The sequence below is a fragment of the Primulina eburnea genome, chromosome 2 (genome assembly GCF_022965805.1).
Source record: "Primulina eburnea isolate SZY01 chromosome 2, ASM2296580v1, whole genome shotgun sequence".
NCBI lineage: Eukaryota > Viridiplantae > Streptophyta > Magnoliopsida > Lamiales > Gesneriaceae > Primulina > Primulina eburnea.
The window spans coordinates 43,027,597-43,043,822 of NC_133102.1; the positions used below are offsets into that span (position 1 = coordinate 43,027,597).

A 16,226-nucleotide genomic window follows, 5' to 3' on the forward strand; every position below is an offset into this window, starting at 1 on the left:
AATTTGATGTGGAGAATAGTCTAGGAATCGTTCTCGTGCTTGTTATGTATTAAATCCAAGGACTTCAGGTCCATTTGAATATTCGAACAAACAAATTGGAGAACGGTAAGAAAAAAAAATGTAAGTATAAGTTGCTTGTATAACCTATTTTAGTCAAGAATGTAAACCGTGTAAATTAAGACATGACCAACTCTAGCAAGCAGATATTATTAAACCAATAAACGGAAAATATAAAAATTTCGTCGGACAAAAACCTATTTCATCAAATTTTTATTTGAAGAGGTCATTGGTTCAAATTTTGATATTTTCTTCCGATATCTGCTATAGATAACAAAAATTACAAATTGAGAACAGAACAAAACGGTGCGAAGATAATACTTCCCAGTTCCCAGTCTACATTACTAAAAAGGCTAGCAGGAATAAACACATAACAAAGTTTCTAAGTTAGAACTCAATAATCTTGCAAAAAAATAGACACAGATTCCCCAAAATTGAACAAGCTTTAACTTGAGTGTTGATTCTGAAACTACTGATGTCTTTCTGAATCATAGGAATCCGGAGAGTAGACAAATTTAGCTGTGTTGTATACGATACGATGATCATCAGAAAGATCAATGAAAACAGGTCAGTTTATTTGACTCAAGTAAATTCGAGATATAGTAAACCAAAACAAGAGTCACTTACCTATTTACACTTACTACCATGGATTTTTCAGCCCGAGAATTGACCTTTTGAGAGTTGAGGAGTAATCTTCAGAGTGATATCATTATAAGCCTCTTCTTGATGCAAATCTATAAGTCCATAATTCTTCAAAACCTGGGAATAAATTCATGGACAGCTGAGTTAAGAACCAAAATTTATAGGGAACGTTGTTGAACTTGAGGGAAATGGGTCGAGTTCAAAGCATAGTACATCCAAACAATATTGACTTCATTGAAACTAAACCGTAACCAACAAGACATGATGTACACATCAAATCTGATACATATCGTAAAGTGAAGAAATGGAAGTAGCAAGTGAGAATTGTTAGCCTTTAATATAATCAAAACATAGTTTCACAGGAAAGCTGAGGCAGGTATATTTGTCAACGCCGATATAAATTATATGTAATCAGAACAATGAGACCTGACTCCCTAGATATTAGTTTTGTATGGCATTCAGTTTCAAGTCAAAACCCATTACAGGTATATAGTGCATGGATTTATAGAACTTACCAAAGTCTCAGAAAACATTCGAGCACATATCTTTCTTGGTTTACCTTCCAAAATCTTGTTCATACTGAGATCTCCAGATGATGATTCACCTGATTTGTCTGAAAAAGGGGTTGCAAATGACTGCCTCTTCAAATATTGAGCCACAGCCCTGCATGCATATCCCACAAATTTCAACATTTAAAAGCTCCATTGCAGATAAATCCATGCAATGCTACTGGACTTAGTTTGGGGGCTCAGTTAAATCTTAAGGGATTTAGGGAGGTAAATAATGCACCTTGTTCGTGCAGACATTGCTCGCAATTCAGGGGTTCCCTGATTTATTGAGGACAAACCGAAATCCAGCGTTCCTTGGGATCCTATCGAGCCACAGGTAAGTATTATTTTGATAATCAAGAGCATAAAATAACTTTTTGTTTGAAAAAATACCAGCTGGAGAATTATCATCTTGTTCCAGAAAACCAAGTTCCTGCAGGAAAAAAAGTAGCACGTTAGATGGAGTGTCCATGAAGTGCATCCTATCAAATCACTAACAAAATAAAAATTTTAGTGAATGGTCTCGATAAAAAAAAAAGAAGATTAAGAAAAAGCACGTTTAACTCCAAAAGCAGACACGTACAGGCGAACAACAGAAGGACGTAATCTCATTCATCCAAACTCGTTAAAGTGGGCAAAACCAAATGTAAACATGCACAAAGAGTTTCCATATTTTTCAAAGATACAAGTGCAGTATTCATATGGCGAGGTGAAAAAGAGGTGATTATGTAGCACGATCGTAGTTCAAGAGAAAGTTAAGTACGTCTTAAAACACCGTTACATAACAAAAAAGGAACATAGTCTAACTACTGTAATCCTAGCTTGATAATATCTAGATGATGATACCAGCGAACAACCGAAATCGGCGATTCCTGTATTTCTGGCGTTTTAGCATTTTCTGCAACACACCTTTTTATCCCACAATACAGTCAAAAGTTCACAAAACCAAAATCATGTCAAACAAAGAGAGAGCTTCACTAACTACAAAAAGGAAAGCACAGCCAAGTCCACGAAAAGCAAGTTCAAAGTCCAAAGCAAATATTGTAAGAGTTATGGGTGGTGTACTCCTGCAGAATTGAACAGCTCTGGAATATCGAAAAGTGTTGTATGCTCATGATGAAGCCCATCCCCGAAGAATGTTTCAGGGGTTCTCATTTCTGAATCATGAAGTCCAGAAGATAATCTTATCCCTGTGTCTAGCCTTCCAAATCCTTCTGTAGTTTCCAGACGTTCTGATTGGAATTTATGGTTGGAGTTTTTGGGAGTGAGCTGGCCTCTCCGGCTTCTCTCAGTTGAAGGCAGCGTGATGTTGGAGAACAAAGGCATACATCCTTCCGGTGATGCACACTCATTATAACGAAGATGTTCAATTTCTATATTATCATCATTGCCGTGCATAGATTGAGAAACATTTGTCTCTTGGTGTTCTTTTTCTGTGATAATTAAATGAGGTTTAGAAGTAATAAAGTCTTCTTTATAGATATCCTGAATAGCAGCACAAGATCCTGCAAATTCAAGTAAGCTGTCTCAAATGAAAATAATTTCCAAAGCTAACAGATCTATTAAATATATTTAAGAAAAATGCTACTGACCAGATATTAAGGGCTCAAAAAAGACGTCATCCTTCTTTAATCGGTTGTTTACTTTCCAAATGTCAAGCAAAGAACAAGGACAGTTTTTCTTCACCCGGCGAATACCAGTTGTATCGCTTAATGCATTCTTCATGTCCCTATATCACCGTTTCGAAATTTTTACAAAGGAACATATATAAAATGAGTCTAAAACAAATTACTTTTAAGAAACCATACTGGTTACTGAATACAGTAGACTCGTCAAAAAACTGCTTTCTCTTTCTTCTTCTCCTTTGAACTTTTGGTTGTGCAACAGCTGGAGTTTCTTGGATTTTTATCTCAGGTGTCCGGTGGACTGCAAACCAATGGATCAGATGTCATTGACATGGGTAACATATATCTATTTTTTTATGATCGTAGACTTGCACCCACCAAAAGTTATCAAAGTATCCAAGTGCTCAAATGAATGTTCTTCTTCATGCCTATGAGATGAAAGAGAATGCCCGTCTGGAAATACTGCATCTTCTTTAACAGGAGTATAGGTTTGTTTATCTTTCAGGATTTGTTCCTCGAGGTATCTGTCTGGATCAGCACGATCAGGCAGAATGGGAGAATCATTGAAATGAAAACCGTGATGTTTCGCATTACGCATAATTTCAATGCTAGGCAGATCTTGTGGGCTACTATTTCCTATAGTTATTTCATTAACACCTATTGGACTTTGTGGGGACCGATCTACATAACCAGCATCTGTATCCATTTGAACAGGAGGAGGAACACTGCAAGAATATTGAAGAGATTCATAACTAGAAAGTAATGAATTGTTAAATTTTGATAATTTGTATTATTCTTACTCCTTCATAGGCACAGCCTCTGATGCTAACCTTTCTTGTGTGGATGAAGAATCTCGGAGGTCATCCTACAAGAACATCATTGTTGTAATGGAATTAATATTTTATATATCATTTAAATGCAACAATTCACCAACTAAAGGCTGCACAAAATTGTTGGCACCTCGTTAAACGAAATGACAATGTAAGGATCTTTCCCAGTTGGAACTTGATCTGTTGGATAAAAATTCAAGAGGCTCACTCTCAGTACTAATAGGAGGAAAAAGGATAACAAATGAGAAGACGTGAAACTCCTAATCATCAAGTAATCAGTCATTTAAATATCAATACCCATCAACGTTATATCATCCTGGCTCTTAACATGTGAATCTTGGCCCCTAAAAAACAAATTCCTGAATTTATCAGCATATTTTTCTAATATAGGACGATGTAAGAAGTTTCATCAAAACATACCAGTCTTTACGAAAATCATCTACATCCAAAGCATCGAGATCAAAAGTTTGCGGTAAAGTGACAGAATGATATGGAGCATGATTGGCATCTTCTGGCAGATTGACATTGACATATGTAAAGACCCTATTTATTGTAATCCTTACATCATTACAATGGTCGTAGAAATAGTCAACTTGCTTTGAATATATCCGTACGACCCCGAGCAAAAGATGTCCTGACATTCTTAGCGCTAACGGCACCTCGGGACACATGATCCGTTCTGTAAAACAAGCACCAAACACTTGAATCGTCAACAAATATCAACACTATCAACTAATACAATTCGAACAGAAGGGAATGGACATATGGAGGATCTATTAAGACCAAGCATCCCTTCTTGCACATACGTAATTAACTGCAGACTGAACAACCAAATATGCTCTTAAAAGACTATGCACCAAGGATCAACTACAAGGAAACTTGAAATAATAAGAATGCATCTGACTCGGTCACGATAGTGACGAACAAACAAAATACATTCTATCTAGACAAAGGGGGATACCAAATCAAAATCTACTTGGAGCTTCCGACCGACAAGAAAATTAAAAAGTAAATAATGTCATGATACCGAAATATATACATGCATGGAAAAATATAATCTTGATGCTACACTTGTAAGTATAAGAACTTTAAACCAACCAAAATGTAATCTTTAAAAGAATATTCTAATCTTACCACAAAAAATAATAATAAAGTAAATAATAGAAAACATCAAATTCTAGAAACCATTGGAGTTCAGGATTAGCAAAATGAAACTAAAACATCGAATCTTTGTCACCTTATAGAAGATTCCGAAGCCCATTGAACTAAAAATCGATCATCTCATTAATCTTCGTTCAGTTCAATAAAAAATGCTAAATCTTTCGAGAAAGCCAGTGCAGCGGATATTAAATCCAAAATAAATAAAAGTCAGCGTTCTTATCAAAGTCTGATAGATTTCAATCAAAACCCACAAATGATGATTGTTAATCGACCATAAATAAATGGAGAAAATGTAGAGATAGGGACGGACCAACAGTAGATGGAATATCAGTGGAGGTATAATGAGATTTCTTGAGCTTGTGCTGCAAATGGGCGGCGCACCAAACCGTGCCCAACGGCCCCTTCCTGGCCAAGAATGTATGCGAGAAAAACATAGTCTTTTCCGGCTAACGCCTTCGATTTCGTACGAGATAATGATGTATGTATCTAAACATATATATATATATATATAGATATATATATATATATACACACGCTGTGCATATATGTATATCGGTGGTGCTTGTGTGTGTATTGAGTGAATGTGCGTGCAAATTGCAGGGTTTTACAAGGGTGGGGCGGGAAAGGGGAAGAGGCGCGAAATGGGTAAAATATTCCGAAATTGTTCATTACAAAATAGGACTGCTGATTTGGGTATTTAGGTAATTTTTGTTTGTCACGAATGCTTTCTTTTATTTTATTTCATAAATATCGGATCGAAAACTAATATTTTTTTATAATTTAAATTAAATTAAAAATATATACATAAAATTGATCTGTGAAATGATTTTATAAAAAAATTATCATAATTTTAAAAAGACATATATTATATATTTTTTAAAAAAATATAATCAAATTAATTGGAGTAAAAATGAAAAAAATTATAAGTCGTTTATCAAACTAATATTATCTACATATTATTGAAGAGTAAATATCTTGTGAGAAGGTTTCACGAATTTTTATCTGTGAGACGGGTCAATCCTACCGATATTCACAATAAAAAGTAATACTCTTAGCATAAAAAATAATAATTTTTCATAGATGACCCAAATAAGAGATCCGTCTAACAAAATACGACTCTTAAGACCGTCTCACACAAGTTTTTAACATCACTGAATTGGTTGTTGATTTACTCAATACACATAAAAAAAAAAGTAGCAGTTATGTGTTTTTTATGTGTTTCTAATGTCATAAAAAATTTTGAGAAATACTTTTTAGTTTATATAATAATACAAATTATTTAAAATAAAAAATATGTAGAATCATATATACATAGATAAATACAAAATTAGATAAATAAATTCTCAAAAAACATACAATTATTAAGAGTTCTTTTTCACAATTATATGACATATTAAAAAAACCCTAACATCGACTAAATATTTATAAGATTTTTAATTTAATCTCATCTTCACCTAACTTGCCTTTTCGACGGATTTATTTGAGAGAGAGTCAACGAGAACATAATTATTTCAAATGAATAATTTTGTTTAAATATAATATGCTATTTTAATACTAAATTTGAAGGCAAAAACTTATGTGAGACGGTCTCACGGATCGTATTTGTGAGACGGATCTCTTATTTGGGTCACCTATGAAAAAATATTACTTTTTATACTAAAAGTATTACTTTTTATTGTGAATATGGGTAGGATTGACCCGTCTCATAGATTATGATCCGTACGACGGTCTCATATGAGACCCACTCAAATTTGAAAATATAAAACTTGAATTTTATTTTGCACCAACCTCAACCATTCAAATCCAACTCTCATTGTCAACCGATATGATCACAAAATATTAGTAGTTCTCTGATGACACGGTATCTCATAACTTTAGTCATGAAACAAGCTTATGGATTTTTACTCTGTCCATTTTTACAATAATGAGTAATATTTTTTTGCGTAAAAAGTAATATTTTTTCAAAAGGCAAAAACTTGTGTGAGACGGTCTCACGGATCGTATTTGTGAGACAGATCTCTTATTTGGCTCATCCATGAAAAAATATTACTTTTTATGTCAAGAGTATTACTTTTTATTGTGAATATGGGTAAGGTTGACCCGTCTCACAGATTAATATCCGTGAGACGGTCTCACATGAGACCCACTCTTTTCAGAAAATCTGTCTCACAGAATTAACTCCAGAGATCGTATCACAAATTTTTTTATGACAAAATATATACTTTCAAAGATTTTAATTTGAGAAACTATTGATGAGATATCCAGGAAAGTACAGCTTCCAAAAACACATAAAATTTTACCGTCTGATGATTATCAAACTCTATCCTTCACTCTTGATTCTTTCAATTTAAATATCTAAATCTCTATAGCATAATCGAATGCAATTTCAGATACAAAATGCTTCTATCCGCGGGAAATCCTATGCTTTATTAACCCGAACCTTCTGTCCCTCGAGAACCTGCAAACAACATAGGATATAAGAGAGAGTAGAAGAATTTCAAAGATGTAATTGAGTATTCCATTGAATATAGGACATTAAAATGGAGTGAGGATGCACAACTAGCTAAGATTTAAAATTATCAAACTGCAACATGATTTTTGTTAGCGTGTCACGTGTGCGAATAACTGGAATGCCATAAGCTCATCCTAGAAATTAATCTACCACCCACCGCATTATTTCGGACAAATATGGCAGTTTCCACATCCTCCTCTGAAGAGAAGGTAACAAAGCCATATCCACTGGATTTTGTGGTCCTCGGAAATATGGATACCTTTGCACTGAGAACTTTCCCCTTTTCTAAGAAAAAGTCTTTCAGTGTTTCTGTAGTTACACTCTTTGCAAGATTGCCCACATAAACTTTGTAGGGACTGTCAATGAATTTGGAATCTTCCACTTGAAGAAAAGATGCATCTGAGGATGCCAACGGTTTTTCTCTTATGTTAACTTTGATTGTCCGTCCTCCAATTTCCTAAGGAAAAAGAGAGTGGAACAAATTTGAGCAAAGGTCATACACCAAATCGATAACTATTGTTCAATGCATGCTCATAAAACTTTTAAAACAGATAATCTTACTGTCTCGTGAATCTTTTCAACAGTAGCATTTGCATCCTCGGCCGACTTCATAGTTACAAATGCAAATCTTCGGCTCCTTCCCGAGTACTCATCATACATGACCTACAAACACAGCATTGCAAATGTTATGTTATTTGGACCAGAATGTAGAATGGTAAATACTGAAAACTTCCCACTTTGTGTTCAAACATATCTATTTCAAATTGTGCTTCTTGATAAGCTCACCCAAATTGTGCAACTCGGTGATGTTTATATCCTACTGGAATATAATTTCCAAAATTTACCCTTCTTTTGTCTACTATTTTCCATTAGCATCAAATGCTGTCAAACATGCATAAAAATTATATGGAAGCACAAATCAAAGGCTCTAGAAACATGTAGAGGAGAGTCTGATGACTTTCTGTCAATATAATACTCTAAACATCATTGCTAAACTTCAATTCAATGATGCCAAAAATGAGTTTCATACTTATTTTGCCACCCCAACTTAAATTGGCACTAATGCCAACCGAAATGAGTGAATGAATAGCATATATTAATACAGTCCAAAAAAGGGCCACTCGAGCTTTACTCAATACTCAATATATATGCAATAACTACATTCTCCCTAAGGTCCTTCACTAGTCCTAAAACTACAAAGAAAATAGATTATCGACATCTTGTGGTTTGGATCATTAAATGAAGACTAAATATCCACCTTCACCTGCTGAACAATTCAAGAGTTTGATGCAGTTAGTATGACTAAGCTCAATTCAATCTTGTTCAAAGTAATCATTATGAAGAAGACTACACGAGCCTCCAGCTCCTAAACTTACTCCAAAAGTCGGCTCCTCTGATGAAGAAAGGCGAGCCCCATGCGAATTCTTGAGTCCACATACAACTCAATTCAGGGTGAAAAGCACAACTTTAGCCCGAAAGCCGCAAAACCACCCATTCCTCGAATACAAGTACAAACAACGAAAATTGATTCAACATCCAGTGGAAAGACAAAAAAATTTACCTCAGCCTACTCAACAGCACCATGCTCTTCAACAATTTTGCGGAGCTCATCAGTGGTCGCATTACGCGGGATGTTGCCGACGTACAATCTTCTGGCAGCCTCAGACGACGGCTCCGCCGTAGAAACTTGGGCGACAACAGCACACAGCCTTCTGGGAAGCTGGAAACTGAGCTTTGGGAGACGGGATTTGAAGGGTTTTCGTGGGGTTTTGCAGGAAAGTCGAAGATAGTACAGATGAAGACGATGCAACAGTGGCGGCCATTCCTTGCTCGATTTGGGTTTCAGAAAAGTGCACATTCACAGCTTTATCCATCGATGAAAACTTATCAAAAATTACAAAACATTTTGATTTGTTACATAAAATCAACATTTATTTATTCTATAGATTTTATAAATTCGAAATATAAAGAAATATTTTATTTCAAGAATTTGACAAAGTGATAATATTAGATATGACATCTATGGATGATTTATAAAACAGTCTCCTATTAGAAAGATTGAGCAAAGCAAGTAAGATAAATGAGTATTTCTGCTGGATTGATGTAACAATACAGAAATATCACATTGTTCGATTTATAATTTATTGATAGTACAATGAGGCCAAACAAACTTGAAGAACGCATTATTCTGTTTACTAAACCAAACTTGAAAGGACGTGATAAATTATGAAATAAATTTTGTCAAAGGTGCATCACAGCATGCTATCAGTCTGAGCAGCCAGTCTCTTGAAGAAATTACCAGGGACGGACGGTAGCTTGCTCCGAAACCTTGGGTGCCGGAGTACGTACAACCCTGAAACGAGGCTCACGACTCGAAATGGAGTCACATAGAGAACAACAGCTGCACAAAGACAGAACACTATGAATAGACTTGTGGCTCTTGGATCCCTCCAGCTTAAAAGAGACTGGAATCTCTCCCCTTGTGTTGCAATGTCTCCCACCACCGTCTGAATCCTGCCCGCGACACTTCTTAGCCTATCGTACCTCATTCGAACTGCGTCTTGTGGTCTAGAAGTAGGGAATGTGTCAAACTCTTCATCCAGTTCATCTGGATAGGCTGCTTCAGCCCATGAAAGTTTCGTATCCATATGGGGCGGATGCTTTGGTCGGTACCTGTAGTTCCATATCCCTATGAGGAACATGTATAAAAAGATTGTTGGAAGTATCAACTCAGGATACCAGATCAGTATCAGAAACAGAACATGGACTAGGACTGAGGTGATGGGGTTCTTCCATTGGCAAACATCGCCAAACCAATGGTTTGTGGACATGATACCGGATAGAAGTGCCATGACTCGAAAGAAATTTGCTTTGCTTCGTCTCATACTCCACATGTGGGAATCGACATCTAGCATGTACTCGACTACTTCTTTTCTGAGAGGTGGTTCAGCACGACTAAGCCTCGTGGCTACGATATTCATGGCTTGGTATCTCAAATTTTCAACTTGTTTTACGGTGAAGGGATGCAGGTAATGCATTTTTGGGAGTAAAGGGTGGCCGTAAATGTATATCATGTGGGATAAGGAGAGGCTGGTGAATCTAACTGCTAGTTGGAGTTCACCCATTTTCTTGACCCCTGTAGGGTGTAAAACAAGAAGGGGGTAGGAACTTGTGTAGGTACGGTGAGCTTCAAGGGTGGATAATCTTATACGAACCTTCCCGATTCGTGAGTCGCGTGCTGCACCAGATGCACCAGGCTTCTCGGTTCCTAAGTGGCAATTGTCAAAGACTCCCAATGTTATGACCGTGCATGGATCGTAGACTTCCCATGTGTATTGCTCGTTCCATTTTGGGCTGAAATTGCTGAGAATGGTCCTTGTTCGAACCCATTTTTGCCCATATTTGGCTACACAATAGGCATCTGTGCTTCCCCTACCATCCTTCATCTTCATTGGGAGAAGCCCTTGTGCATTTAATATTCCTACTTCAAGTATCCCAACAGGAGGCTTCCAAAGCTGTTTTGCTGTTGGCCGTTGATCGCTTATGCACATCGATGATTCATCCAGTACATGATATCCACCTTCAAGGCACATCATTAAGTGTATTCTGCTTGAAAATTTAAGTTCATTCCTCCTATCAGCTTCTATCGAACCAAACCCGTACTTTTCAAGGTTGAACCAACGAGAATGCACAGGTCGGTGATCCAGTCTCTTCTCAACCGTGCTGAGAGGGAGACTTATTCTTCCCAACACATCGTCTTTCGAGGAGTGTACCTGATCCTCCACGGTCAGAAGAAGCTGCTCTTCAAATGGCTCAGCAGCTACAAAAACTAAATCTTCGTTCCACATAGGATTCGCCGTACGAGCTGGGCATATAACTGTTTTGAGCACTTGACTACCAACCTGGACTTTCACGAAGACCTCTGGGAGACGACTCCTGTCGTTTGGAACGACATCCTGAGCTTCAATTACCTTCACTCTTAAGTACCATAGTTTTGGAGAGACGTATACCTTGGACCTAATGTTGAAAACTCCCTCTCCATGAACAGAAGCAGCATCAGCATGCCAAGATTCTGTAAATGCTTCATCAGCTTGAGTCCCCATCCAAACAGCAACCATGATTTCTCCCCTCACTTTCCCTTCTCCACGCCGGTCCTCAAGTCTATACCACTGAGGAGCGAGAGGGCTATCAGGTGGAACCCTTGTTGGGATCTCATTCAAATCGAAAACCACCCTTCCAAGATAATCATCTCTTCCCACCATCTCTTTATCCTTCACAAAAACCTCCAAATTCGATGACTGGATCCGCTCCTTAGAGAAAGAAAATACTTGGTTCCATTCAGGATTCATCTTCTTTTCGAAATGTTTTGTTCTTCCTTTATAGTTACCAAGTTTCACTTCCACGTAAGGGTCACAACTAGCTGTAATGGAGCTAGCTGGAAGATCTTTGGCCTTGACTACTCTAACATAAAGATAAAACATCTGCTCAACAAGATCAAATGTGTTTGTCATTCTTTCACCACTCATCCACCCTCTTCCACCATATGATCCGCCAACCGTCCAACGCTCACCAAGATTGGGATTTGCTTCTTTCACCTCATACTCATCTTCGTCATGACCAAGATGGTGAGCTTGTTGATTAACTTGATGATGATGCATGGTTGATTCGCCTTCTTTCGGTGATCTTTTCCGCAATGAGAAGGCTGGCTGCTGCATAACTTGATGCTTTTGAATCCAATCAGTAGTTTCTTGTCTAATATCAGTGCTCTCTTTGATAAATTTCTTAGGTTCCTCTGTTAAAACATTGCTGCTGACCTCAGTAGCCGTATGCTCGATGGTAAGCTCAGTTAAGTCAAGTGAAGAGCTGCGGGTTTCTGTTTTTTCTGATACAGAAAAATCGTTGGAAGCCGGGCTTGAAGGACGAGGAAGACAAGGGCAGGTATTTATAAGGTTTGTGGTCTCTGAAATGGGTAAGGTATAAATTTTGAGGCCAATTTCACCATTGACAGATGAAAGAAAAGACTTGTTTTCCAACTTGAAACTTTGGTAAACTTCCTCTCCTTGCCTAACAATATTTAAGCAACGGATTCTGACTCTTCCAAGAAAATTTCTGCCTGGAACTGGTCTTTTCTCATTATACACAGAAACTTCAATAAATTTGTGATGGTAGCTTTTCGTTTTATCAAAATCAAAGAAAATTCTCTGATTCCAAATGGGGTGGAGGTTTTTTGGGATCGTTTTGGTTCGGCTAGTTTGATTTTCAAAATCAACTTCTACGTATGGACTTGATGATCCTGCTCCATCTTTTGGAATAAGATCATGTGCATCTATAACTTCTACCACTAATTTCATCCTCTTTATCTGATACAAGTAACAGGCTCCTTCAAGAAACCGTTAACTACTTAACTCAATTAGCAAGCAAAAGCAATTCATGTTAAAAAAAGCATTAGCCCAAAGAACAAATATGTCTTCTTGACAAGTAAGGAAAGAATTTTTTTTGCTGAATAAGCTTAGCTCCAAGACAAAATTGGAGGAAGGTATAATACTCAATGCCAAAGTTATAAAAAGAGTCATGAATCCATGTGACACGCCAAAAAAGTAATGCTTTGGGTTTATTGATGCAGTCTCGAAATTTTTGGAACACTGTTTGTAAATCTGCCTTCAATTTTTTAAAGTTTAAATAATTATCCACATATATGCAATTCCTAATCTTGCTGAATTATTGCTCGTTTCACTACTTTTCGATCTGCCATCATCGATCCCTGAAATCGATTTTCGATCATGTTTTACCTTCTCTTGTTTCTATATCCAGTTAGTCAGCATGAAGCATATATACTAAAGAAGTAATGGGGATTTTGTTGCTTTTTTGAGGACATTCTGTTCTTCTGAATGCAGCTACCTTTTTATATGGGAAAAGCAATAGGGAATGAGAGTAGCCATGCATGTAAAAGCAAAAGTGACTATCAAGTTTAATGATGCCTTTCTTGTTCTTCAGTACATTCCGATCGAATTTTCATGTGATTATACTGGCAAATACTATATTGTCAAGTAGCAAAGTCTGGGATTAATTATTTATAAGTAGAATTATATTTACTGCAGACAAGTAAAAAAATAAACCATAATTTGCTTGCGTACAATTAAATAAACTAGCATGATGCACGTGCGTTGCACGTAATTTCAATTATATTATAAAAATTAAAAAAATATGATTTTCTAAAAAATAATTTGAATAATTTTGTTATTTATCTGAGCTTAATTTCTTATCATATGAGACGATTTATAAGAACTTATATAACTTACTTTCAAAATTTTTTCCCAGATGCGTTATACGTAATTTCAATTATATTATAAAAATTTAAAAAATTTGATTTTCTAAAAAATAATTTGAATCATTTCGTTATTTATCTGAGCTTAATTTCTTATCATATGAGACGATTTATAAGAGCTTATATAACTTACTTTCAAAATTGTTTCTCAGATTAAAATTCAAGCAGTTGATTTTATGTTAGAATATAAATTGTAATTAACATAATATATAAAACAAAATGAACTAAAACAAAATTTTTTTAAAAAAATTATATATTCAAACACAACGTATAAATCATAATAATCTAAAAATCAACCAAATTATGTATTTTACCAATGTATAAATCATAATCTACAAAAGCGAAGCGTACTAAAGACAAATAATTATCAATTTAAAATCACTATGACTAACTCTTAAAAACAATATTAATACAAATGAAATAATAATAATATTGATAGTAAAATATAACTCATAATATTTAATTTAACCTCTGAATTTTTTTTTTACTTTTTATTTTTACAATTCTATATATCATGGATAATAAATTCTATATATCGATCTTTCGTAAACTAACATTGATGACTGTTAATTTCTCGTTAAATAAGTTTTAAAATAATTAATGAATCAATATATGTAAAGAAACGGACATTCAAATAAGATTATATGGTAAATATCAAATAAAATCATGTAATAATTATTAAATATAGATTTGAAACTATATGATTTTAACCATTAAAATTTGAAATATAACAAAAGAAATAGATGTTCATATATATTTTTGTGATACTATAATTTATTATTTAATTAGAAATTGCAATAAATATATAATTACAAAATTACAATAAAATCATTGGAAAAACATGTAGAGAGAATTATTTGAAACTATATGATTTTAACCATTAAATTTGAAATATAACAAAAGAAATAGACGTTCATATATATTTTTGTGATACTATAATTTATTACTTAATTAGAAATTGCAGTAAATATATAATCACAAACTTACAATAAAATCATTGGAAAAACATGTAGAGAGAATTATTTGAAACATTTAAATGTAGTATAAAGATGAGTTATTTGATAAAATTAATATAGGAGTTACATTTTAATCTTGAATTGTGTATAGAAGGTTAATTTTGTCATTGCACAATTGGAAAACAATGCTCTTCATCCACACTTTTATAGGTATATAGATAATCTAATCTTGGTTTTTTGAGAAAAAAGAAGAATGCAACATAATTTAATATATAATCATTAATAATTTTTTAAAAAAATATGCAATCTCCTAACTATGCAATATTAATTATATATTTGTAATAAATAAATTAGGCAACGTAATTTTCTTTTGCTGCAATTATTTTTCTCTAACGGTTGTCAGGCAATCGTAGCTTGATGATCAGAAGAAACACGTAAAGGGACTTGAGATGTTCGATAAAATCCATTCGACGCTCAAATCAGATATAGAAAAAAAATATCTGGGTCAAACTAGAATGCATGTGTATTAAAAGCCAATATTTGAAGAATGAATCACGATGTAAATCATACATGGTCAACTTGAAATATTTTGGAGATAATTATATGATCCTCCTGACCATTATTTGTTCATGGAGAAGAAATATCAAATAACATATTGTGTAATGTTAATTGTCCCACATCGGTTGGATAAATAACCTTTGAGTGGTATATATAGGATTCGACAATCCTCCCCCCTTGAGCTAGCTTTTGGGGTTGAGTTAGGTCCAAGTTCCAATCTTAACATGTAATATAGGACTTTATAGAACCTTTTCGAAAATGAGAAAGTTTGATAATTTTTCATGCATACTTAAATTTAGCTCTTAATTATGATTATAAACTCAGAAAATCATTAAGTTCCTTAATATTAAATATAAATCCTTAAATCTAACTATAACCTATTTGAGTGATCCACATCCACTATAGGCTCCTTGACTGTAAGGAATTTTCATTCACTGTTTAATTCTCTTTGTGTATCAGAAATAAGAACAAACTTTGGCTTAAGTGGACATCATATAGCATGTTGGAACATTCTACAAGAAACATTGTATTAATATCTAACATATTTCAAACATGTGTTTAATTGCATCAATGGCATTTGGTTATGCATTCATGAAAAGATTATTTTCAGAACTAGCTCGGAGAATCGATGTTTGTAAGTATTTGCATTTCCTCCTTATCATACCTGCAACTCTTATCTTGAGTTTGGTATACTGGTCAATGTTTAGTTCAAACTGATGTAGGGAAGAACAATGAAATATAGTAATGCTTCCTCCAAATTCTGTAATGGTTGCCAGTTTCTTGATTAAAAGATTTTATATTTTATTGCTATGACAATGGATACTACATCTAGATTAAAAAGCAAATGAACTTACATTTCAGATTCAAATCCGATATTCCAAAATCCTTCAGGAGTCGAATGAGGTGCATACCAGTATCGATGTCTTGAAACTTCATTGTGGTGCTCGCAGCTTATATTTTTCTGGTTCCCATGGGCATTTTCTTCTCTATTAGGGAGAACAGCATCATAAAC

The 16,226-nt window shown here is 34.8% G+C and overlaps 2 protein-coding genes and 1 pseudogene across 3 annotated transcripts; all 3 read right to left on the minus strand.

The window, feature by feature from the left end:
• Positions 1-297: 297 nt before the first annotated feature.
• Positions 298-5,509, minus strand: LOC140823381 (sister chromatid cohesion 1 protein 3-like). 2 transcript variants are annotated; one of them, XM_073184682.1, is made up of 14 exons: positions 5,174-5,509; positions 4,123-4,381; positions 4,000-4,046; positions 3,833-3,882; positions 3,703-3,737; positions 3,251-3,597; positions 3,056-3,173; positions 2,840-2,976; positions 2,313-2,752; positions 1,641-1,680; positions 1,489-1,570; positions 1,215-1,362; positions 685-816; positions 298-576 (listed from the first exon to the last, which is right to left on the minus strand). In XM_073184682.1, exons 1-13 carry the CDS (start codon positions 5,295-5,297, stop codon positions 712-714), a joined length of 1,932 nt encoding a protein of 643 aa, XP_073040783.1. In that variant the 5' UTR covers positions 5,298-5,509; the 3' UTR covers positions 298-576; positions 685-711. The 2 variants fall into 2 exon arrangements, with proteins under 2 accessions (XP_073040783.1, XP_073040782.1); XM_073184681.1 differs by having other exon boundaries at positions 3,673-3,737; positions 5,174-5,508.
• Positions 5,510-7,097: 1,588 nt separating this feature from the next.
• LOC140823382 (small ribosomal subunit protein cS22-like) lies at positions 7,098-9,276 on the minus strand (annotated as a pseudogene).
• Positions 9,277-9,451: 175 nt separating this feature from the next.
• On the minus strand, positions 9,452-12,918 carry LOC140823383 (FT-interacting protein 1-like). The gene has a single exon (XM_073184683.1). The coding sequence runs from the start codon at positions 12,724-12,726 to the stop codon at positions 9,628-9,630; it is 3,099 nt and encodes a 1,032-aa protein (XP_073040784.1). The 5' UTR covers positions 12,727-12,918; the 3' UTR covers positions 9,452-9,627.
• Between the last annotated feature and the right edge of the window lie 3,308 nt (positions 12,919-16,226).